Source organism: Cervus canadensis, chromosome 11 (assembly GCF_019320065.1).
Source record: "Cervus canadensis isolate Bull #8, Minnesota chromosome 11, ASM1932006v1, whole genome shotgun sequence".
Taxonomy (NCBI): domain Eukaryota; kingdom Metazoa; phylum Chordata; class Mammalia; order Artiodactyla; family Cervidae; genus Cervus; species Cervus canadensis.
This window is the reverse complement of record NC_057396.1, coordinates 21,429,235-21,454,335: the sequence shown is the minus strand read 5'-3', so window position 1 is coordinate 21,454,335 and position 25,101 is coordinate 21,429,235. Positions and strand designations below refer to the sequence as shown.

The following is a 25,101-nucleotide window of genomic DNA, read 5'->3' as shown; positions in this document are numbered from 1 at the left end:
GATCTTACACTGAACTCATTCACCCTGAATATTTAATTCATCCTTCCTGAAAGTATCCAGGATGGCAAATAACCAAAATGCAAACTATTATAAAAAGAAAGTGCACAGTTAAAAACGAATAGGTATAGAGAACACCCCCTTTCCACCAACCCCCATCAAAGGCAAACAATGGCATTTTGCTCTTGCTTAACCTAGATAATCTTCAAAAACCACTAAAATGTAATATTCTTAACAACAGCAACAACAAAATCTGATATTTCATACGTATCCAAATAGCTTGTTAGTGTTTGAAAAAACATACTTGAACAAAGGAAAATGTATTTTGTATCAAACAAGTATGAAGAGCCCTGTTTTGCAGCATTCTGTAAAATAAACAGGACAAAAAGCTGGTACAGGGTTTATTGACAAAGGCAGACTTTCTTCAGGCAGGTATATAAGGAGGCATTGGTTCTTTCCCAGGCATCTTCACTGCCATTTCACAGGTTGGCAAAACATACTGGGGAGGTGCTTCAAAGGCCGGGTACACAGTAATCTATGGCATGTTGCTGTTGATGTATTCATAACAGTCCCAAACACAGTTGATCAGATAAGCCTTAAAGTGATAAACAAGGCAAAGAACACAAGAACAATGAACAGGAGGCAGCTGGAGTCCAATGCCAGGAGGTCTTCTTTATAGGGAAAACCAGGTAATTGATCCAGATAGTCTTTGATTCTTGGCAAATAAGTGAGAGAACTGACAGCAACCAGGCAGCTGAGAAAAAAGTCAAAAAGCCAGTAGCAGAAGAGCGGAGTCAACCAACCCAATTGATAAGAAATTGCTCCGTATCCCAGCGTTAAGCTGATTATAAACACAAGAACAGAGGCAGCAAAAAAGAATACAGGCATTATCAGCCATTCTCTCGGACGAATAGTAATTGCCAATGGCTTCATACTGAGTGTTGACAGCTGGCATTGAGTTTGGGTGTGTTACCGCCACGGTCAGCAGAATTGCCATCAACAGGTTGACCACCGTGTATCAGGTCCCCAGGATGATCGTCCCGGTGCGGACATCGCAATAGTGGCAGCATCAGGTGCTGCAGGACTGGTCACTGAGGCTCCGCTTGAAAGTCATGGACACCATTGGGAATCTTGAGGGCCTCTTTCTTGGCCAGGCCCCTAACAAATGTCTTCCGCCCTGCGGTTGAATATCGATAGCTCCGTCACTGTGTATAAGCCAAATGATGTGTCTTCCTGGGCTGCATTTTAAAAATGATTGCCATTGCTCTAGGGATAAGGCCCAGTCTTTACCTTGGCTCTAAAGGCTCTGCCTAGGACTTCCCTGGCGGTCTAATGGTTAAGAATCCACCTGCCAATGCAGAGAACACAGGTTCAGGCTCAGTCTTACGTCTGTTACAAGCTCTCTTTGGCACCTGGTGCTTCTCAGAGCACTTTCTCAGAGACGTAACTGAGCACCTTCTGTGGTCCTTCGGTTCGTGTGTGTTTCTTCCCCTTAACCAGGGTGCTGGTTGGTCTTTGGAGCAGGATTGAGTGTGATTTTTGCTCATCACTCTATCTTTGGTGCTTGCACAGTGCTTGGCAAATAGTACATTCTCAACAAATAAATATTGGCCTACTGGTGGACTAAAACAATTAGTAAAAGGGGCAACGGTCTTTCAGGAATAGAGGACAGCAGGAACACACGTGCTGTGGTTTAGTATAGGAAGGACTGGTGACTGGCTTATGCGGAAGGGGTTAAGGGAAGAAAAAGATTAGGCTAGAAAAGTATGTTGGATATACTTGGAAAAACCGTCTGTGCCCTGCTAAGAACACCCTGGATTCACATTAGGTGCTCCCGTTACATCCTGTTCCTCCCTGTCAGAGACTGCACTCTAATTGTTGGCTTGACCCAACTAGACTATAAACTCCTTGAGGGCAGGGGCTCTGCCTGACTCGTTCGTTAATGTGACTCCAGAATCTAGAATGGTGTATCTGGTACCTGGTAGGAAGCAACAAAAACTTGCTGAATGAATGAATGAGTAAATGAATGGATGCTTTTTATCATGGGAGCTTGAGAGCCATGGTAGGTTTTTAATCTGTTTAGATTTGCTCTAGGAAATGCTGCTTTGGCAGCATGGTAGACAAAAGAAGGGTACATTTTCATTTATTTTATCCTTTCATGTTGATACTTGAGCATCTAGATTTCTTGAAAAGGAAGGAGTAAAGGTACAGACTGATTCAAATGGAATAGATGAGAGGCAGGAGATAAACTGGGTGGGTGTTAGAGTTGTTCTGGGGAAGATGCCGGTGGATGGTCAGGGGAGTAGCTGTGGGTAGTTGGAAGAAGGGGTAGAATTGAGAGATGATCAATTTGCATGACTGATGGAAGGTGAGGAGTTGGGAGCAGGCAAAGATGATCCCAAGACATTCCCTATTTCCATTTGCCAAAGAAAAGTCAGATTTCTTGCTGGGGAGGAAAGGGGTAATGCGAGAAGAAGATTGAGTAGGAGAAAAGGCGCTAGTGAGAGGAGAAGACTGAGTCACCTCCCACTCCAGTATTATTGCCTGGAGCATCCCATGGACAGAGGAGCCTGGCAGGCTGCAGTCCATGGGGTCGCACAGAGTTGGACATGACTGAAGAGGCTTAGCACACACGCATGCCAGGTCCTGCAGGACCCTTCTGAGGCTGCCTTCCCCTCTTGGAATTGCTTGGGCATCCCCTATTCTAGACTTCAGGCAAAGTAACAAGACAGAAGGGAGTTCTCCCAGACAATATGCTGATGAAAGAAAGCAGCTCATTACCATATGAGACCACATAGATTTCTTTTCCTTCTAAACACACATTTATCCATTTCTTTGTAATCAAAGCAAGCAATACGGCAACAGACACTTGGGGTTTCTTCGCTGTTTATTGATATGCAGTAATGGTCTGCAATAAGTTAACTGGATCTAGCGTTTTCCCAATTTTCACTCACTAAAGCCTCCTTCTTATTAGACTTAGGAGTCATTCATTTAATTTCTTCATCGAGATAAACACTCTCCAGAGGGTTGGATGGAAGGGGATGTGCTTGGGCCTCATTAGACTGTGGGATGGCAATAGAAGGTCTGTGGCTTGAACTAACCTCGGTGGGATGATCCAAACTGAACTTGAAGGAGGTGGGGCTATTTGAGGGGATGCGGGGATACTGTGGGTGTAGGTGGACCATGCTACAGATGGAGACTCTGTGAGGTTGATGGACTCATTGCTGATAGATGAAGCTAAAGAAGGGGGATGGATGGGACTGAGGGGGATATACAGAGTGTTCCAGAATCTCAAGCTGGCATTACACCAGACATGCTTTCCTCCTGGAGCACCAACATTTCCCTCTCTGGGGGATAAAGTGAGAGCAATTACGGAGGCTGTCTAAGCAAGTCTGAAATCCACAGGGGAGGCAGTCAGAGAAGATCATGGGCAGGCTTAAATCCACAAAGGCTGAAGCTGTCATCCACTGGCAGACGCGAAGGGGAGATAATGATCAAGCTGGAACTCCACAGGCACTGGCCGGAGCTGTGGTCACAGGCGGGATTTCTTCTCTTGGAGCCTGCCCATTCAGTGAATATTGGGCTTGTGGGGCATGTTTGGGAGTGGGGAAGACCCTGGGCCAGATGCCTCTTTTAAAAAACTTTATATATGTATGAGAAGAAAACACAGGGAATGAGCTCCTTGACATTGGTCATACGTATAAAGTTTTTTAAAAGAGACCATTGAATCTACCATCTCTCTTATTAAAGGAGAAAACTGATGCTCTGAAAGGCGAGTAAGTCATAGCACATTGGAGGCCATCCAGGCCCAGGTCTCCTGACATGTTGACTCTGGATTGATTTGGGTAGTATGGACTTTTTAACAACATTAATTCTTCCAATCCATGAGCACAAATTTTGTGTCTTTTACAATTTTTTTTTTAAATCAATGTCTTATGACTTTCCAGTGTACAGATATTTCACCTCCTTGGTTAAATTTATTCCTAGGCATTTTATTCTTTTTGATGCAACTGTAAATGGGGTCATTTTCCTAATTTATCTTTCTGATAGTTAATTATCAGTATATAGAAACACAATAGTTTTTTGTTTATTGATTTTGTATACTGAAACTTTACTAAATTCATTTGTTTCCACGCAAGTCTTTACTGGGGCTCTTGTTGCAGCAGTGGGGAGCAGGAACAAACAACAAGTTCCCAAGCTTGCTTGCTCCCTAGGTGCAGTGTTGCTTATATGGGGTGAGGGTAGGGGTGTGTCCAGGGGTTGGGCTGGAGGGGTGGCTTAGGTGTTTGGCTTACCCCTTGGGGGCATGGTGTGTGCAGTAGGCAGCTCTTCAGAAGTGGCACCTATGTTTTTGGTTTCTTTCTACCTTTTGTCCAGAATTTGCCCTAACTGCACACCCATGCCATTATTTTTTGTTCTAATAGCTTTTTGATGGAGTCTTTAGGATTATCTGCAAATAAGGAGAGTTTTACTTCTTCCTTTTCAGTTTGGATGCCTCTTGTTATTTTTTTCTTGCCTAATATGACTTTTGTTGGCAAAGTAATGTCTCTGCTTTTTAATATGCTGTCTAGGTTGGTCATAGCTTTTGCCTTTGATTATTTTCCAGAATTCTAAAAAAGTTGATTCTGACAAATTCTTGGCCAGTTTTCTCATTGTTATGGAGGAGACCATTTTTGAGAGCCTTTACCCTGCCATTTCACTGATATCCCTTGGACTATACTTGAAATGCTCTTCTATGTGATTGCCTTCTCATTTCTCAGAAATTCAGCTCAAATTTCTCCTCCATTGTGAAGCCATCTCTGGGTCCTCTGAGTAAGGAATAAGCTCTCCCTTCATTCTCCTGTACCGCTGTGTTCCTGCTTCTGTTATTTCACTCTGCACAAAAACAGTTCTTTATATCTGTTCCCATCTCTCCTCCCAGTCTGCAAGCTCCTAACAGTGACTTATCATTCCCGAGGCCCAGGTTAGTTCCTGACACACAGTAGGTATTTAAGGCTGAAGAGTATTGTCCGGAGACCTCAGTGCCTGGCCAAGGGTGTCTCAGCTCCAGCCATCGTGTTCTCCTCCTGCTTCTGTGACTGACTCATAGCTGACCTCTGTCTCTTCATTGTATTGTGTGCGGAGATTTCTGTGTGATGATGAGAATGATGATACTGTAACAGTAGCTAGTGTTTACAGAGTCTATGTTAGACACTAGATATAAAGCTACAAGATTTTTAAAAATATATTTAAAAGATCAAGTATTTATGTATTTTGGTTGTACTGGTCTTTGTTGCTACTCCTGGGCTTTCTCTAGTGCAGTGGTTGTGCTGTGTAGGCTTCTCACTGTGGGGTGGCTTCTCTTGGGGAGCACAGACTCTGGCTGCAAGGGCTTCAGTAGTTGCAGCATGTGGGTTCAGAAGTTGCGGCACATGGGCTTAGTTATTCCGCCGCACATGGGATCTTCAATGTCCAGGGATTGGACCCATGTCCCCTGCATTGACAGGCTGGATTCCTATCCACTGTACCACCAGAGAAGTCTGCTAAAAGTTTCATCTTCAATAGCTAAGAGTTTGATACCCAGTAACTCATTTAATTCCAGCATGAGGTCTATGAGGCTGGTACTATGATCATAACTTTATAGGCGAGGCTGGGTGGGGAAGTGGCAGAACTGGGGTTGGATGAAGGCTGACTGTAAAGCCTATCTTCTTAACTGTCCCATCTGAGGAATCTCTGAGAGGCATTGGAGGAGGAGGAGCCACACTAGCCTTTCCCTTCCCTGGGACCTCTTCTGCCTCCTTGGCTAAAGAGATGAAGCAACATGGCACTAAAGTCTCCTCTAGTAGCTGGTTCCCAGGCCAGTGAGGCAGAGAGGGCCCATTTCCCTGGCATTGGGGTGACAAGCACAGCCCGGAGAAGAGAGGTGACAGAGATCCCTCATCATCATCCCAACTGCAGCACAGAGACAGCCCCAGACTGCTGGGAAAGCCAACCCACGCAGAGGTGAGATCTCATCCGCAGGGCTCAGAAACATTTCAACAAATGCTAATGTCAGTCTCCTGAATACAGCCCTGTCAGCAGGAAGGCGGGGGGGGGGGGGGGGGTGTATTATGCCAGCATGCATGGGGCACACTTTTTGGCACAAGCGATCTGGTTGGTAAGCAGCAGGAGCTGGCTTCCCCTCCTCCTTGTAACCTTTTTCTCTGTTTCTAAGCTTCCAGTTAGCAGATGGGAGGGGCTGGGGCTGCCCAGCCCAGCCTAGCCCTTGGCCCCCTTTCCGGCAACAAGGGGTCTATTCATGGTTTCTGAGCAGAGTTCATTGTCTCTCTGGTGTGTGTGTGTGTGTGTGTGTGTGTGTGTGTGTAGGGTGATGAAGGGAGGAGCCATGTGTGAAGCACGGAGACCTCAGCCTCCAACCAAACCCTCCAGGCTATTTAATCAATGCTGATCCAAGAACAGAGCCAGGACATTGCCTAGCAGAATCCCAGGCTTTCATCGGTGCCACTGATCCACATGGTAAGGCCAAACCCTGTTCTGGCCTCTCTCTCTTTCAACCCTTGACCCCACCCTTGGGCTTCTTTGTTGTTGTTCAGTGGCTAAGTCAAGTCTGATTTCTTGCGACCCCATGGACTGCAGCATGCCAGGCCTCCCTGTCCCTCACCATCTCCCAGAGTCTGCCCAATTTCATGTCCACTGAATCAGTGATGCCATCCAACCATCTCATCCTCTGCCACCCTCTTTTCCTTTTGCCTCTGGCAGCTCTGGTGCACAGGCTGGATCCTAGAGGGGCCCCGTGTGGCCAGGCATCTGGTTTCATTTTCCCTGGGGGCTGACATCTAGTTCCCTCTCTCATCCCCCATATGGCTAAGCCAGGCGCTTTGCCCATAGGTGACTCTTAGTGAATCATTATTACTCAAACGGAGGACCTGTGTCATCAAAGACCATTTTTTCAGGCTACCACAGGAACCTGGACAGGTGAGTGTTGAGTTGGGGCAGTGTCCCAGGTGAGGCCAATTTGTTCAGAGGCGAATGTCAAGCCAGGCTCCCTTTATCTGAGACAGGAAAAAAGGCTGAGTGTGCCCTGGAATTCTCTCCAGACCAAGGCTGTTGACAGGTGGTCTGCAGGGAGATGGGCGTCACTTCAACTTTAGGGACTCTTTCAACTTGACTGGAGTATAATTTCATTGAAGAAAGGATCCATAGCTTTTCTAATTAATATATTGGGCTTTCCTGGTGGCTCTGACGGTAAAGAATCTGCCTGCAATGCAGGATACCTGGATTCGATCCCTGGGTCGGGAAGATCCCCTGGAGAAGGAAATGGCAACCCACTCCAGTATTCTTGCCTGGAGAATTCCATGGACAGAGGAGCCTGACGGGCTATAGCCCATGGTGTCACAAGAGTCAGACATCACTGAGCAACTAACACACTATTAATATATTATTATACTTAATATTTGTGTTTTACTTTATAAAACCCTTTCAGCCACATCATCTGTTTAGTTTCTTCCTTTCTCCTTCTCTTCCTCTATCTTTCTCTGTCTTCCTTTCTTCTTTCTTTCCTTCCTTCTATTTAATGTGCATTAACCGAATTCCCACTTTGTGCTAGGACTTGAGCCAGACCTTGGGATCCTAGACCAGAGAGAAAGGGGAGAGAGAAAGACAAGTAAAGGAGCATAATATAGGGTCACAATAGGTGCCCTATGGGTTGAAGAAAGCTTCCTGGAAAGATGGCACTTAAGTGGAGTCTTCAAGGGCCCTAGGGGTCAGTGTGTGCGGAAGGGGAGAGCAGGCCCCATGCCTTCATGGAGTGAGAGTGTGTGAAGGTGTGAGGATGGGCATGAGTGTTAACATGACCCCGAGTCCTGCTGTGGAGGAGTTAGGGCTGGGAGGTGAGGATGGAGAGCTGAGGAGGGGTGAGCTCACAGAAGATGCTGTGAGTCATGGCAGGGTGCTTCTCCTGAAGGCTACAAAGACCTACTGGGTGCTATGAAGATGAGGTTAACTTGCTCATGTTTGCATTTTAGAAAGATCACTCTGGCTTGGAGAAGTAATGGAGACAAGGCTAGAGAGGGGAGGCTACTCAGTGGGAAGCAGGGGTTACCACTCTTTATTTCATAAATGAGAAAATTAAAACTTGGAGGTCTGATGAGTTATGACATTCACACAGTAGGCTGTAGACCTGGCTTTGAACTGCTGGTCCAGTGGTTTTTGCCAAGATATTCTCCATTACTCTTCTTCACGGCTCATGAACTTCTGACAAATGTCTGACATATCCTCCTCTAAGCTTTCTCACTCCCATTCCTTTGCCTCCTCAGTACCTTTTTCCTGGAACACCCAATGCCCATATATGTCATTTCAAACCCTATTCATCTATGAGGGCCTGTCTCAAAGGCTGCCTCTTCCAGGAAGCCTTTCTTGATCTTCCCAATAAGAAGAAAGCTGTCCTTTTGAATCCCAGTTGTAGCTGAACTGAACTTCCCTTTTGTCACTGAACACAACTTACCTCCAAGGACTCACAGGCAGATTCTTTGGGGTGGTGGTGGTGGAAGTCCACATTCATTTATCTTGAACTCCTTATAGCATCCCCCATCATGGCCTGTCCACTTGGGCTAAATACTATTTACTGGGTGAGTGACTGCATGGTTCACTGGGGAGGGGCTCTTCTTCCTCTGAGATAGGAGGGAATGATGAAGGTGGGATCTTAGGATCTGATGAGGGATGTTGAGGGATTCAGTGGATGCCCTCCTTGCTGGCGAGGGGTTCTTGAAAAGTGTGGGCTTTGGAGCCAGCCTAGTCTAGGCTCGGGTGTCTGCTGTGACACTTACTGGGTGGGTGAGAGTTAGGTGGGTAGGGCTAGGGGTTCCAGGAGAGCTGGGAGGCCCAAGGGGCCTCTATGGGGACACACGCGGAGACCCCAGGGTGGCAAAAGACTTGCAAGTGGCAGCGAGGATGTGGCTGGAGTTAGAGGGCGGGGACTTGCGGTGGGTGGAGATTTTCTTCTTGCTGAGTGACTGACAGTTGTCTCCGCAGAGCCTGATGCTGGATGGCCAAGCCCCCACAGAGGCTCAGGATGCAGAGGATGGTCCAGGATCCGCAGAGCCAGGAGACCCGCTACGGAGGCCTGAGACCCAGCAGCAACCCAGTAGGCCAGACTGGGCCACCAGGGAATGACAGGGTGGGGGCAGTGAAGGGACGATCTTCCCACATCCCCCAGCTTCTTTCTCCCCAGATCTTCCTAGGTCAGCCTTACATGACTGATGGCCAGAGGCTTTCTCACCATCTGTCCTAGAAGTGCTTTTGCTCTGTTTCCCATCTGGGGGCTTGAGTGGGCTCTGAGGCTCCAGTGATCGGAGCTCTGGGACCCCACCACCCATCCCATGATAATGGGGCAGGGGGAGGTAGGCAGGTGCAGTGGGGAAAACTCCTGCTGCCGCTCGCTGGCTGTCTGGCCCCAGGGTGGTGCCTCGGGGTGCAGTGGGCTGGTGGGCAGGGGTAGGGCCTCAGACACTCCTCTGCCCTCCCCACAGACTCTGGGGCAGGGCGCTGGTGTGCCGGGCAGCGCAGCTGGGCAGTGCTGGGAGCCCTGGGGCTGCTGGCTGGTGCAGGCGTCGGCTCCTGGCTTCTAGGTCAGTTCTGGGACTTTTAGTGGCTGGGGGAGGAACAAAGAATGGACTCTGGGGGTGCTAGGAGAGAGGAGCAGGTAGTGAGCAGGTGTCTTGGGCAGGTGGGATGACTGTCTCTTCCATCTACTCTGACAGCAAGTGGAGACGGGATGCAGGTCCAGCTGGAGGGACTCAGGCTCTATGCAGAGGAACGTTTTCGTCCTATAGTGAGAAATGTGCTTGAGTGGGTGATTCAGGGAGGCCCTAGTCAAGCTTTCCCTGGAGATCTTTCCCAGTGTGCGAGAGAGAGACAGATAGACAGAGATGAGACAGAGAGCACGATGCCTCTCTGCGTGTTGGGAGGGACCTGCCGAAAGCAGGGTGGTAATGAGGAGTCCCTGGGGGCTGCCTTGCCTCCCTCTCCAGCAGGCATCTTGTTCTGCGCCTGGGCCCCCTCCTGGGGACCCCTTCCTTTCCCAGCCTCTTCTCTGTGACCCTCCCCTGGTCCTTGTCCTCTGAAGTGCTGTATCTGTGGCCAGCTGCCTCTCAGCCCACTCCTGGAACCCTGCAGGATGAGATGACTTTGAACTGCTCCGAGGCCAGCAGTGGGGAAACCCTGCTCCCCTCGATTCCCAGAACAGGTGAGCCACACCCCCAAGGTGGGGAGACTCCCCTCCCCACCCCACCAGGCCCAGGGCCCCTGCACAGCGCTGGGATCCTTTGAATTTGCAGTCATCCACCTTCATCTCCTGTGCTGTGAGGGTGAGGTCCTGGTCCAGCCTCCAGGAGCTGATCTCTGACTCAGGGCTTTCAGCACTCCCTGGGACTGTTTTGATCCCTAACGGGGGCACCGCTAAAAGACCAGGCTGCCAGGAGAGGTGGTGACTTGCCATTTGGACAAAGGGAGCCTGCTGTATGGGGGAAGAGGAGCCAGGTGTGTGTGTGGGGCCAGTGCGTGGTGGACAGGGGTCTTGGCCCAGTGGCAAAGGTGGTGTAGAGGGCTGGAAACATCACACCACACTATCTCCCCATTCCCCCCTCCAATCTTGTCCCCTCCCCTCCAGGTAAGGGTGAAGGATCAGAAGATACGGTGCTGCCAAGGCCGGGGTTAGAATCAGTTACAGAAATTAGTTAGGATCAGCTTGCCTGCCTTTGCTAGCTGTGTGTGCCTCTGAATACATTACTTCTTTGAGCTTCCATGTCCTTCTCCATGAAGTGGAGATAAAAATATTTACTGCGTGAAGCTGTAAGCATAATAAGAACATAAAGTAAGGGAGCTTACCATAGAGCCCAGAAAAATCAGATGCTCAATAAGTGGGCACCATCACCAGTACTGTCACAAGATTTGAAATCGGATGACCTGGCTCCGTCACTTGCAGATCCTGTGACCCAGGGCAGGTTGCTTGATCTTCGTGTCTTACTTCCTGCTGCAGAATGGGGAGGATGGGCATTCTCACGCCATTGGGTGGCTGTGACCCTTGGTGATGGAGCTCGTGTGAAAGCGCCTGGGTAAATACAAACCTGAAAGGCGGCAGAGAGAGGGGTTCTTTTGTTCTCATCACCGCTGGCTCCCGGGGGAACAGGGAGCCCGACACTGGGTGACCCGGGCGATCATGAAGGCCTCTTCAGGCCCCACGGTGAGGGGTCCGGCCCCTCCATCCCGCTGCAGACGGGAAGTGGCTTTCATGCCATGGTTGCAGTATCTTTCAGAATAAACACTTCTGAGGACTTCTTGCTGGAAGTACAGCTGAGGGCCTGGCCAGGCTGGCTGCTGGTCTGCTACGAGGGCTGGAGCTCTGCCCTGGGGGTACGGGTCTGCAGGAGCCTCGGACATCTCAGGTAACTGGGGCTGGACCTGGGGCCTGGGCAGGATGGAGGGTGGGTGGGTCAGGGAGGGGCTTTGGAGACCCTGCCTGCTACCATCAGGGTACTCAGGAAATGGCAAGAGGTCATTTTGGTCGTCTCCTGGCCTCTGGGCAGGATGGTGCCCCAGCCTGTTTCTCTCCTTTGGGCATCCTTGCTTTTCAACAAAATATAAATCCCAGCAGAAGTCATTCATTGTCAAAGTCTTGCTCAGCCACTACCCTGGTGCAGCATCTCCTATACATTTTGTTATACTAACGCCCCATTTCTCACATTGCCATTTAAAGCCAATTTCCTCCCATTTGATTCCCCTTTCCTATCAAGACTCACTCACCACAAGGCAGTGAGCCTGTCTGACGTCAGGCTCAACAGTTCCAGGGAGTTTGCTCAGCTCTCTCCTAGACTGGAAGGCTTCCCGGAGGAGGTGTGGCAGCCTAGGTAGGGCTTCTCCGGAAGGGGTGGGCTTGGGGGTGGGACTGAGTGGTGCCCCTCACTTCCGTGAACAACCCAACAAAAATCTTCCTATGATGGGAGCCTAGTGGCGAGGACACCAGAGGTGTAAGATAAGACGACAGAGAGGAATGTTTCACTTCATACGAGTTCTGCCCATATACATTATTTATTTGCCCCTCACAAAAACGGCAGGATTGGGTGTTATGTCAGAGGATTTGAAATGGTACTCTTATTCCCATTTCACAGGTGGGGAAACCGAGACTCAGTGAGGTAAAGGGCCTTGTGTAAGGTCACAGAACTGATAATTGGCCAAACCATGTCTTGAAGCCAGGCTCTTGCCTCCAAACTAGTCCCCCTTACCCCTGCTGCACTTCATTTGGATGACTCTGGTATCTCAGGGGAGAGACAGTAGACTGCTTGGAACCCAGAGACTCTCCAGAGAAGAGAGGGCTCTGGGACGGACCTTCCCCTGATCCTGGGGGTGGGCGTCCTCAAGCTCCCCAGCAGTCCTCTCAACCCTGCTCTGAAGCCTTCTCACCACTGCAGACACTGTTCCTGTCTGAACCTTGGCCCCTCTGACCCAGCTCCTGCCCCCTGATGCTCCATCAGGGGAACGCAGCGCTCCTGCCTTAGATGTCGGAACAGGCAAAGGGAAACAGCAGTGGACAGACTCGGCCAGGAGAGCCGGAGGGCTGTGGGTTTGGGAAACCAGTAGAAACTGAGGATCCAGGCGTTGGATGCTGGGGCCAAGAGATGAGCAAAGAGAAGAGGGCTTTGGTCCAAAAGGAGTGGAGGTTTATGCTAAGAAAGAGGAGGGGAGAGGAGGGCAGGCTGTGAGTATACCACGCTGGGCAGAGGGCTTGGATGAAGTGGGGTTGGCTTGGGCAGGAACAGCAGGTGAAGGACCGTGTCCATTCACTCACTTGCCTATCCACTATGAGCATATTTGGGGCTTCAGTGGGAACAACTGCATTTTTACATCCATCAAGGCTCCGTTTGTAATTCTGGGCTCTGCCCACATCGACGCCCTGAGTGGCCAGGCGGAGCCTGCTTACTGCCCAGGAGACCTGCTACGCGGAGGGGTCTGAAGGCTTGGGTGGGGGCGGGAAGCGGACAGCCGCGGCCACAGAGCGGCCCTGTCTGCTGTCCCCAACAACGCCCCCTCCTCCAGGCCCCGGGGGGTGTTGGGCCGGGGCTGGGCCCCTGTCCAGCTGCTTGCTGGCGCTGCCTCTGTTTTGCAGGGACCGCTGTGCTTCTGGTCAAATTGTCTCCCTCAAGTGCTCTGGTGAGTCCCCTCCCGGGTCTGGGAAGGAGGCGCTGGGAGAAGGGGGTCTCCCCCATGCCCCTAGGGTGGGAAAGCCCCAGTGGGAGGCTCGCCTGGGTCTGGGGGGGTGTCTTGCCCACCCACCCACGGGGCCCTTCCTGCAGTCTTGCCAGAACAGAGCCCCATGGATGCCTCTGTTCTGCCCCCACCAGCCACTGATCCGGGCAGGCAACCTCCTTGCCTCACCCCCTGCCCTGGCCTCTGACACCCCCTCCCCTTCTTCCGGAGCATCCCAAAGGGGGAGCAGCAGCTTCTGGAGTCGAAGGAGGGCCAAGTGGGAGACAGTGCATGGAGTTCCTTTTTCCCGTCTTCCTGGTCACCTTCACGTGTCATCTTTATCTGTCCTCCCGCACGACAGCCTCCCATTTGACCTCTCCTATGGCCCAGGCACTTTCTTAGGTCCTGAGGCTCCATGGATGACACAGTCACAGTCCCTCCCTTAGCGAGATGGCCTTTCCGCTCCATGCTTAGGACCAGGAATGATAAACGGCAGCCGTCCACACTCCCCGGCAGACAGCCGCCTCTGTGTCCATCTCACGGGCGCTTGTCTGTTTGCAGAGTGTGGGGCCAGGCCCCTGGCTTCCCGGATCGTGGGCGGGCAGGCGGCGGCTCCCGGGCGCTGGCCCTGGCAGGCCAGCGTGGCCCTGGGCTCCCGACACACGTGCGGGGCCTCCGTGCTGGGCCCGCGCTGGGTGGTGACCGCGGCGCACTGCACGCACAGGCAAGTCGGGGGCCTCCAAAACGGGAGGAGGGCGCCTCCGGGGCCTTTTCTGTTGGCCGTCGGTATGTCCTGTATAAGATGTCCAGCTGTCTGCCTGCCACGTCTGCTGCGAGTGGGCCCCGGGTTGTTTGTGAAATTCCCCCTGTTCGGTGCCAAGCACAGTCCTGCCAGAATGGCAGTAATAATACAACCATGGGTTCTTCGGCTTCATTTGGTTGTTAAGGTTTTAAAGTGCTTTCCTGCTCACAGCCTTCTGCACTTCTTAATGTTTACCAACACCATAATTAAATCAGTTTCCATGTCATTCTTTATGGCTTTCCTCCCCTTCAGACTGGAGTTTCCAGTCCTCCTTCCTGCCTCCATGGGGGCAGGCAAGAGTCTTCTTTACCACTGAATCCCTTTGTGGATTTCCCTTGCCTTGTTCCCATGGCCTACAACAGTCCTGAAATACAGTAGGTACGTAACACTGGTTGGAAGGAAGGAAGGGTTCTCCAGCCCTCTTCTTGGGTGGCAGGCAGGGCAGGTGGTGTAACCCTCATGTTACAGCAAGGAAGCCAAGGCCAGGAGAGGGGAAGTGGCTTCCCCGTGATCACACCTAGGAAGTGGGGAGACCACACCTAGGAAGCAGGGAGACAGTGCTGAGGGCAGCCTTGCTGACTCAGCTTAGAGCTCTCATACCACACGAGGCTCTTCCTTATCTGCTGCAAAACCTGGAGGGGGTGATGCTGGAGGGAGGCCGTGGTGGCCGATGACCACAGCGTCTCACTTCTCAATCCATTAGGGCCTGAGCATTTATTAAGCACCTACTGATTGCCCCGTGTCTTACCAAATGCTGGGGCAGATTCAAAAAGGCCTGGGTCCTGGGAACTTGCAGCCTGGGGATGGGGCCCCACTCACAGCCTCACTGATGGCTTCTTCCACCTGCCATCTCACCTATGTCAGCGGCTCCTGCCCCTCCTTCCCCCGGGCTCAGCGCGGCCTCCGTGTGCAGTTTCAGGCTGTCCCATCTTATACGGGTCCACGCGGGGCTGGTCAGGCCACACCAGGGGGCTGTGGTGGAGCGGATCATCGCCCACCCTCTGTACAGCGCCCAGAACCATGACTATGATGTGGCCCTCCTGCGGCTCCGCACCCCACTGCACTTCTCAGGTGAGGCTGCATCGAGGGGCGGTGCATGGAGGGTGGGAGCCACGAGGGTTCCTAAGACCCCCCATGCTGTGAACTGTACAATGGTCACTTCATTTGGGGGCCTTCATGGACTCTGGCATCACGGGGACCTTGGGTTGCACCAACTCTTCCACATGCTCTTTTGGGGACAAAGGGTCTGGCCCTTTTCACAGCTGGGGGGCAGGTGGGATTTGCCTCGAGGTCCCAGAAAAGCTTCCCAGTGGCTCCATCTCCAGCAGGCTGCTCCACCCAGTTCCCAGGCTGGTGCCAGGTCCCAGCCGGGTTAGGATGGATAATAGTTAACTATAAGTGACTGGGCTGCTTATGTGGCCCTAGTAGTAAAGAACCCGCCTGCCAAGGCAGGAGATGTAAGAGACACAGGCTTGATCCCTGGGTCAGGAAGATCCCCTGGAGGAGGGAATGGCAACCCACTCCAGTATTCTTGCCTGGAGAATCCCAGGGACAGAGGAGCCTGGTGGGCTACAGTCCATGGGGTTGCAGAGTCAAGAGACGACTGAAGTGACTTAGCACACAGCACGTGTAGTTAACAGGATAACAGTTAATAAGCAGCACCATGTTATGGTTAATAAGACCTACTTTACCAAACATCCTTTCACCACCACCCCCCATCCCTCTAACAACCCTATCACCTCCCCACCCTCATAACAAGCCTGACAGGGAGCTGAGGCAGGTGTGTACAGATGAGGGAAGTGACTCTGTTCCAGTTGAAGAGGCAAACAGTTCCCGGGCAGGGTGTCTCCTCCACAGTGTCTGCCCTCGAAGGGCAGGCAGCTCCCTCTCCCACATGCGTGTGCCAGGCCTGTGCCTGTGCATGCCCTCACACACTCACATACTTGTGCAAGGCTCACATAAGTGCACACGCACACCTACTCCTGTGCATGCATACTCGCACACCACATGCACCCGTGCACACACACACTCATTCACACTCAGCACTCCTCCCTTCCATTGTCTCTTGGGATATCCCCAGCCACAGATGTTGCTCTATACTGTTTACAGAGTCTACCATGTACGACTGCTCTCTGCACTGGTGTTCAACAGCTAATGCTTCTAAATTGACTTAAATATACTTAAAGGGAAACTTGAGGTTTCTACCAAACTGGAGACCTTATGACTTAGAGTGAATATAACAACCACAAAAATGTACAGACTGGAGGCAAAACAGTGCTCCAGTCTCAGCTTGGCACTCAGCTCTGCAGAACTGCTGAGTCGGGCCGCTCTCTCTGCTTAGAAGGGGTGGATCGGGGTTGAGAGAGGCAGAGAGCGGCCCAGACAGCCTCTGTCTCCTCAGTGCAGAGGGGCTGAAGGAGAATCGAAGAGGAAATACTTTCTCCCAGTGAAGTGGTGTTTACCTAATGGCAGGTCTATACACTCTGTAAAATCAGGTTCAGGCTCACCCATAGGACGGGTCCCATAGTTTTGGAACCATGTCCCAAGATGATCCAGACACCCTGGGGAAAATCTAAACAGGGTCCTCATTAGGAGAAGTTTTAGGTACAAGCACCCAGCAAGAGTTCCCACTCCTCATCGGTCCCAGGTGGGGGGTATCACGTGTACCCCGCCCAGCCTAGGGCGCCATGTACACTGCCGTTTCCACATGGTCCTCTGCGTGAATGATGACCCCCAGGTGGTACAGAGCCTGGCCCGCACAGCCACGCGGGAAGCTGGAACTGGGGCTGTTTGAAGAAGGGGCGAGGAGGACTGGCCGGCCCTGGTCCTTGCGCCCAGGCTCGGGGGCAGACAGGCGGAGCCTGAGTGGGGCCCAGGACCACTGCCTCTCTGCAGACACCGTGGGTGCCGTCTGCCTGCCGGCCGAAGAGCGGGATTTTCCGAGGGGCTCGGAGTGCTGGGTGTCTGGCTGGGGCCACACTGACCCCAGCCACAGTAAGTCAGCTCCCAGGGCCCTGGGTGCACAGGATGGGGGGTGGGGGGTGGGAGGGGAGGCATCTGTCCCCAGAAGTGAGGCACCTCAGCCTCCTCCCTGGCCACAGGGCAACACGAGCCCTCTTCTCCTCTGGCATCACCCTAGGTCAGAGGAGGGGGCCCCAGGGTCCTTCTGGGAGAATAAACTGGTATTTTCCCCGAAACCCAGGCCCTGTCTTCTCCCTCCCCGCCTCCCAGGAGTGCCAGGGCCTCAGCATCAGGGTGTATGTGTGATGCACACCCCTCCCCTCCAAGTCAGACCGACCCTCCTGGCCAGAGTCCTGCGCTTCCATGTCCCTGGGGTCCCTGACGCCCTCTAGCGCCTCTGCCTGCCCGCCTCCATCTGTGAGCCTCCCATCTCCCATCTGCCTCCCTGCAGCCCACAGCTCCGACGCGCTCCTGGACGCCGCGGTGCCCCTGCTCAGCACCCAGCTCTGCAACAGCTCTTGCATGTACAGCGGGGCCCTGACGCCCCGCATGCTGTGTGCCGGCTACCTCGACGGGAGGGCGGATGCGTGCCAGGTGCGGCCGAGGGCCTGCTGCGGGGCGGGGGCTGCGGGCTGGGCGCCTGGCCCATGTCTTCTCTGGTAGCAGAGGAGGAGCCCAGGCAAGTGGGCAGCGCAGTGAGGGGCGAGGAGGGGCGAGGCGAGACGGGATTCATCCTGGAAGCAGGCCGGCTTGGAGTGCAGGGTGCGCGCCCAGCCTGTGGTGGGGGCGGGGAGCACGCTGGCTCCCCTCCACTAGGAGGGACTTAATTGCCCGCTTCTCTGTGTCCGGCGGCTGGATCCCTCAGGGGGACAGCGGGGGTCCCCTGGTGTGTCTGGACGAGGGCACGTGGCGCCTGGTGGGGGTGGTCAGCTGGGGACACGGCTGCGCAGAGCCCAGCCACCCCGGAGTCTACGCCAAGGTGGCCGAGTTCCTGGACTGGATTCAGGACACCGCGGCGCAGGTGAGTGGGGGCAAGGGGAGAAGACAGGTTTGTGAAAGACCCAACCCTCGGAAACCGCGACCCTCGCCCTTAGACCTGGGCTTTGCTGGGGGAGGGGGAAGGTTTTAGACTGCTGAGAGGAAGTGGTGCTTATGACGGCCGAATCCATTCTAGCAGTTTAAGCGTTCACTCGGGAAGAATCGATCCGAGTTTGTAGCCCAGATTCCTAAGCTTGGTAAACTTCAGTGTCCTGGTTATAACCATCCAGTCTATCTTATATGCTGTGATATAAGATTACATGATGACGATTACATGAAGTAAGGCCTGCTCAGCTCTAGGCTTGGAGTGAGTGACCCAAGTGTTATGAAGCATTTATTTACTCTTCCCTGGTCCTGCCTGCCCTGGAGGGAGAGAGCTCAGCATGTAGCAGTCTGGTTTCAGCAACTAATTCATTCTGTGTGGTCCTGAGCCTACCTCTCCACTTCATCCTTACAGTGGGAAATGCAAGTGAGAAAACAAAAGCCCATGATTTGTATAAAGTCCTTTACAAATAGATTTCCCACATGATAGTGGGAAGCGTCTTTCTGCAAAGCTGGGCTCAGGGCAGGTGGTGGATAGATAATACACTTTTTAGAGTTTACAGGACACCTATGTATCCATCTTCTCATTCAAACCTTACAAAAACCCTAGAGAAACAGATATGCCAGTCCCGTTTGATAGAAGTGGAAATGAAGGAGCTGAGTGGTTAAGTGATGTTTAAAAAAATCATTTTTGGAGTATAGTTATTTACAGTAGTGTGTTGGTTTCAAGTGTACAACAAAATGAATCTGTTATACAGATACATATAGCCACTCTTTTTAAGATTCTTTTGGACATATACACACTGCTGTATATAAAATAAGTGATCTATTGAAAATGCTAGCTGCTTGGCTCATGGAGGGAGGAGCCATGCTGCAGATCAGCTCCTTTTTCTTTCAGCCCAGGACTCCCTTCCCCAGTGCTATTGATTTGTTTTCTCCATCTCACTACACACCAGCCTCATGTTTCCTGGGCCCTCTGGCAGGTCCACTAGATGCAAGAGAAGCAGCCCTGGACGCAGAAGGCATGGATCTCTTTTCAGTGCACAGGAGACCGTCACCACCCACCGGCCAGCCTCCAGGCCACTGTGCCTCTCTCCTTGGGCCCTGATTTCCAGTCTGTCTATCTTAGCGGAGCGCCTCAGTGATGGGAGGGAAGCTGGGACTGGGCTGGGAAGCTGGGGGAGCAGCGGGCTGGGGCAGGGGGCGCAACTGGAGAGAAAGAGGCTGTCAGCGGCAGTGAGGAGCCTGCCCTTCTGTCTCCTCCCCTCTGCGGCCCTTTGTGAGTCTTTGGGAGGACGCCCAGGCCTGCCCTGGGCCTACCTTCTCTGCACTCTCAGGTCGGGGAAATGCCTCCCCAGAGACCCAGACTGGGATGCTCCTGGGCAGATGGGGTCAGGACTGGGTCAGCCCAGGTTAAGCCCACGGAGTCAGGATCCTCCCCACTCTCCCGTGGATCTCACCTGCTTCCTGCTCTCACCTGGCTCTGGCTGGCTCTGCTGCGGTGGGGCAGGAGACCACTGTAAGAATACTCTGGTCGGCAATGGAATAGCGGGGAGGTTTTAAAATGACAGTTCTGTGAACTGGTCCAGGACTTCTGGTATTAAAGTGAAGTATGGTCTCGGTCTCCTCCTCCCATTCCCGCCTTCTCTCTCTCAGACGCCCACGTGAAGGTGGTAGTAGAATAATTTCCTCCCATGCATGTTTCTTAAAGCTCTGGAGCTGACTCCTGCTTGTCTCTCTAGTGCTTATCTATGTACTTCTTTACATTTGTTAGGACTTCCCTAGTAGCTGCTAAGGTAAAGAATCTGGCTCCAATGCAGGAGACCCAGGTTCCATCTTTGGGTCGAGAAGATCCCCTGGAGAAGAGAATGGCAACCCACTCCAGTATTCTTGCCTGGAAAATTCCATGAACAGAGGAGCCTGGAGGGCTACAGTCCATGGGGTCGCAAAGAGTTGGACATGACTGAGCAACTACATTTGTTAAATCTACATGTCATGATTGGCAACAAACAGAAAGCTCCAGATATCCGGGTGCTCTGATGCTGCATATCTGAGGGCCGCCCAGTCAGTGCTCCCTCAGGGAGGGTCTGGAGGCCCACAAGACCTATCTCTCCTCAGCTCTTGTTTCAGGACTGGGTTTTCCGGCTTAGGGAGATGTCTTTCTGAGTTTCTGCCCAGTTAGCATTTTCCTGGTTAAGCTTCTCCCTGACTCTCTCCTCTCTAGCAATTAAAATGCAGTTGGCATCTTGTTTCTAAAAACTGCAATGAATTTTTTATGGTGCTTACCCAAGGAAATGCAATTAGCATTTAGCAATGACAACTTTTTCATGAATTTATCAGCATTTTTTGGGGGTAGTACAAATGAAGATTCATTTCTGGAGGGTCTGCTTCCTTTGCAGGAAGTGCTTAAAAACTAAGGGCCACAATTTACTGTGGTATTATCACCTGGGGAAGTGCTTGCTGGGAGTCTGCTGCCAAATTGCAGAAGCAATGCGGGAGGGGCCCCAGCAGGTGGGAGGTAGCCTCACCATGTGTTCTGAGGGCCTTAACTTCCAGCCTCCATCCTGAGATCAGCCTTTCCTCCTCTGCTCTAAGTCTCCACTTCAAGAGGCAATTCCAGGGCAGCCTAGCTCCCTGGGCAGAGAAGAGTGACCAGCAAATCCATCAGCAGTGGTCTTTTTTGTGTTTCTGTTGTCCCCTACGCGAACTTGCTTGTTTAGAAAGTTTTTATTTACCATACTCATTATGATCTGTTAATAATCAGTAAGATTTGGATACCACTTTACAGATTAGCAATCCTGCTTATGTGTGGTATCTCATTTAAATCTCACACCATCTATGTGGTGAAGCTATTATTGTGCCCATTTCACAGGTGAAAGTATTAGTTCAGAAAGATTACGTGACTTCTGAGCACCAGCGAGCTAATAAGTGCCAAAGCCAGGATGGGAACCATGAGTCTTTTTATGCCAAATCCACCTTACTGTTTTTCACACAGATGAAGAAGATGGTCCAATATTGCCCAGAAGTGTAGAATGGAGGGCTGGTTTAGCCACCTGTCCGCAGTAATGCATAGCTATCCCTACTTTTTATACGTGAGGAAATAAAAACCAGGGAAGTTGAGTGGCTCCTGCTAGAGTCCCTTCCCGAGCCATGTTCTTATAGGCAGTTCTGCATGATCTGACTCAAAATGTTACAAATGCATATCTCCCACAGGAGGACAATAAAGAGAATGCTAGCTAGAGAATTTGCTAATAGCAATTCCCTCTTTGCCTATAGATGGCCCTGGTAGATTTCACCAGGCCACCAGTCAGATCTACAGATTCAGAGGCTCTCATCTGCCCTTCCGGTACCAGCACCTGCCAATCCAGCCCTTATAAGTGAGAAGTGAATGTCCTGGGCCGGCTGCTAGAGAGCAGGGCTGGAGATGGAAGCAAGGGAGGGTGGGAAGATTCAGGGCTGGAAGGGCTTTAATGAGGACCAGCTGGGGTGCCCAGCTGTGATACACTCTGTAGGGAATTCAGAGGTAGAGAAGTGGCTCCTTATTGGAGCAATGAGACATTTGCAATAAATTGTTAGTGGCCAGCCATGAAGCTGAGTGGTGAGGCAGTAATTGCTAAGGGAGCTCCAAGAGCCTGTTGTTGACTAAGTCAGGGCAGTCCTGTGTGCAGGAAACCCGTCTCTCCCCAGGGATTCAGCTTCCCACCTGTCTGGGGAGAGCTTGCAGCCTCCTGAGGCTTCCCAGGAAGGGGGTTCCTAGCTGCCAGGCCCAGGGCAGAGCTCAGGTCTCATCTACTCCTTCTCTGTGCTTTGGGGGTCTGGAGGGTACTGCGGGGTACAGGCTCTTTTCTTGTTAGACCTTCCGTGGAGTCCTGCTTCTCCTAGGAAGACTTGCCATGAACAAGGAGGCAGCCCTGTCATTCCTTGGGAACATTTCTCAGGCTGTTTCCTGCATTTTATTTTTGGAATTGTTGGGTTCACCCACAGTAGGACGAAACAGGAAATGTTATAAATGCTAAAAGCTGGGGTATCAGCTGTCGGGAGATGCTTTTCCCGAGTCTCTTCCTTGTTTCTTCTTGTCTCCCTTCTTTGCCTTCTCCTGACCATACGCTTGGATCCTTCCTGGCTGCTCAAAAGAGAACCCACCTATGCCTACTCTCACTCTTTCCCCTCCCTCGGCATCCTGGGTCTGGATCCCTCTCCACCTCTCTCCTTTGACACACCAGAATGTGCCTTTGGGTTTGCATCACCCTGGGGCCCTGCTTCCTGCTAAACTCACTGGAGCCCAGTGTGGTTGATGGCCCTTTAAGCTGTGTCTTAAATACCTCCACCCCTAGGAAGTCGCCTCATAGTAGGTGGGGAGCCTCATCTTACCGAGAGGTGAGGCTGGCATTTCTTACACATTCCAAGGCCAGGAAAGGGAGACGTGGAACCTGCAGGCACTCTCTGTAGGTTTCCCGTGCCCTGGAAGCCCCAGGGCTGAGCAGTGTAGGGAAATCTGCTGAGGGTTTTCTCCTGGGGTTGGTACTGGGGTGGACCACGCTGGGGACTCAAACAGATTGGAGAGAGGAATTGTGGCTCAGAGAAGGGGCCATCTTCCACTAATGTGATAGGTAGGCTGGGGCTTCCACAGCACTAGGCTTATCTTCTGAGCATCCTCTATTCTGAGGAAGCTCTGGCATCTGATGGTGGATAGTCCCGTCTGCATCTCTAACCACTTGAGAGTGTGCTGTCCTGAGCTTGTGACTCAGCCTCCCTGGGGTTTGGTCTCCCATCTGTCAAATAAGGGGTCTGGGCAAGGGGGTCTCCGTGGGATCTGCCTTGTCAGGCTGGCTGTCACACAAACCTCTGTTGCCTCTGGAGACTTCGATCCACAGCGCCCACTTGGGACCCCCATGGGTAAGGGCCCTCTTCCTGGGACAGATCTAAAAGAGCGAGCTTGCTGTGGCTTCTTAGGCTCACGCCACGGCTGTGCGCCGACTGCCCTCTGGGTCCCTGGGAGGCTGAGGCCCCAGGCGGAAGATTTTAAAGCCTTCTTTCCCCTTGTCCCATGTGCCCTGGAGAAGGGCTCAAGGGCACGTTTTCTCAGGGGCTCCCCAGCTTACTCCCCAACACCCCAGGCTCTGCGTGGGGTTCCATGGTGCCAGCTCCCTAAAGACAGTGAGGGAATTTCCTCCCTGCCCTGAAGATCATGGACACTTTCCTTCTGCCTACTTTCCCTTGGCATCTCCTGGGCTGCCCACAGGATGCCTTGCTCTCCAGTGTTTCCTCCTCCATGTGGCCCAGTAGCAAAGAAAGTTCTCGGCCAGCAGAACCATGACCAGGAAGCTTGGGTCCAAGCTATTCTCTTTCCAGTGCCGTGGGCAAGGAACACAGAGGGCAGAGTCTTTCCCACCGCCTCTCAGTTAAGGGACCCCATCTTCCCAGATTACCTAGGACTGAGCGCCATCAATAACCTCAGATATGCAGATCACACCACCCTGATGGCAGGAAGTGAAGAGGAACTAAAAAGCCTCTTGATGAAAGTGAAACAGGAGAGTGACAAAGTTGGCTTAAAGCTCAACATTCGGAAAACTAAGATCATGGCATCAGGTCCCATCACTTGATGGCAAATAGATGGGGAAACAGTGGAAACAGTGGCTGACTTTATTTTTCTGGGCTCCAAAATCACTGCAGATGGTGACTGCAGCCATGAAATTAAAAGACGCTTACTCCTTGGAAGGAAAGTTATGACCAACGTAGACAGCATATTAAAAGCAGAGACATTACTTTGTCAATAAAGGTCTGTCTAGTCAAGGCTATGGTTTTTCCAGTAGTCATGTATGGATGTGAGAGTTGGGCTATAAAGAAAGCTGAGTCCTGAAGAATTGATGCTTTTGAACTGTGGTGTTGGAGAAGACTCTTGAGAGTCCCTTGGACTGCAAGGAGATCTAGCCAGTCCATCCTAAAGGAGATCAGTCCTGGGTGTTCATTGGAAGGACTGATGTTGAAGCTGAAACTCCAATACTTTGGCCACCTCATGCGAAGAGCTGACTCATTGGAAAAGCCCCTGATGCTGGGAAAGACTGAGGGCAGGAGGAGAAGGGGACGAGAGAGGATGAGCTGGTTGGATGGCATCACCGACTCAGTGGACACGGGTTTGGGTGGACTCTGGGAGTTGGTGATGGACAGGGAGGCCTGGCGTGCTGCGGTTCATGGGGTCGCAGAGTCGGACACGACTGAGCGACTGAGCTGAACTGAACTGAACTGGGAGCTCCATGTCTCCAGAAACCTGCAGTCCTGGGCAAAGCAGGACAGTCGCGCCAAGTCCATTGCCTCTTTTCTGTATAAAAGGCAAGATCTAGCACCCTTCAGCCTCCTCCCATCCCTCTTTGGTCTGTTTGAGTTTAAAAGAAGCCCTCCCTGCCAGCCCAGGTGGAGAAGGCTCCTTGGGATTCTCAAGATCTGGACTCTTTTATAAAGATGGTCACATCAGCAGATGCTGCATTGGTCCAGAGGCTATCGGCCTGAGAGTCAGTCCCTCCTTCCACGGGCTCCGCAGCTCACCTGACTGCCCCTCCTTTCCCTCGGTGGTCTCTCAGCTGGCACACAGGGCAGCCACACCCCATCTGGCTTAGTGTATGGAACAGATAGCCTGGCCCCTCCAGGCCCAGAAGCCCTGAAATCTTGGGGAGGCAGGGAAGGTGAGGCAGAAGCAGGACTGCTCCCAGAAGCCAGGTTTCTGGCCGGGTTTCCCCTGGTCTCACTGATGTCTGGTCCCCAGAGCCTGGGCCGGGGCTCCACCTGGCTGAGCTCACGCGGTGGAGGGGAGGAGGGGCTGCCTCCCCCATCCGAGACGGTGGCTCTCTGCTCCTGGCCTGTGGCTCCTGGAGGGGGTTGGGGAGGAGCAGAGAAGAGACTGCCAGACTGCTGGAGCCCGCGGGGATTTGGCGGGGTTTGTTTTTCGTCCGCTGTCTGCAGAGGTGAGGGCATGAATAAAAGAATGAGGAAGATTTACTGTTCCCACCGCTTGGCAGTAGCCCTGTATTTGTACAGGGGCTCCAAGG

At 52.2% G+C, this 25,101-nt stretch overlaps 1 protein-coding gene and 1 pseudogene across 2 annotated transcripts; one reads left to right on the top strand and one right to left on the bottom strand.

Moving 5' to 3' along the window:
• Window positions 1-385: 385 nt before the first annotated feature.
• LOC122449678 lies at window positions 386-1,135 on the bottom strand (annotated as a pseudogene).
• A 5,232-nt stretch (window positions 1,136-6,367) lies between these two features.
• On the top strand, window positions 6,368-23,599 carry TMPRSS5 (transmembrane serine protease 5). 2 transcript variants are annotated; one of them, XM_043482590.1, is made up of 14 exons: window positions 6,440-6,492; window positions 6,865-6,951; window positions 9,007-9,118; window positions 9,504-9,602; window positions 10,100-10,219; window positions 11,279-11,417; window positions 11,766-11,879; window positions 13,136-13,179; window positions 13,777-13,939; window positions 14,931-15,088; window positions 16,913-17,011; window positions 17,430-17,572; window positions 17,844-17,999; window positions 19,042-23,599. In XM_043482590.1, the coding sequence occupies exons 1-14, from the start codon at window positions 6,490-6,492 to the stop codon at window positions 19,048-19,050; spliced, it is 1,446 nt and encodes a 481-aa protein (XP_043338525.1). In that variant the 5' UTR covers window positions 6,440-6,489; the 3' UTR covers window positions 19,051-23,599. The 2 variants fall into 2 exon arrangements, with proteins under 2 accessions (XP_043338524.1, XP_043338525.1); XM_043482589.1 differs by lacking the exon at window positions 6,865-6,951 and having other exon boundaries at window positions 6,368-6,492; window positions 17,844-23,599.
• Window positions 23,600-25,101: the final 1,502 nt, after the last annotated feature.

What these genes read in the sequence shown, in the direction of transcription:
- TMPRSS5 (XM_043482589.1), top strand. An exon ending in CACCCCACTGCACTTCTCAG is followed by an intron (nt 15,089 to 16,912) that starts GTGAGGCTGCAT and finishes GCCTCTCTGCAG; the next exon opens with ACACCGTGGGTGCCGTCTGC. An exon ending in CCACACTGACCCCAGCCACA is followed by an intron (nt 17,012 to 17,429) that starts GTAAGTCAGCTC and finishes GCCTCCCTGCAG; the next exon opens with CCCACAGCTCCGACGCGCTC.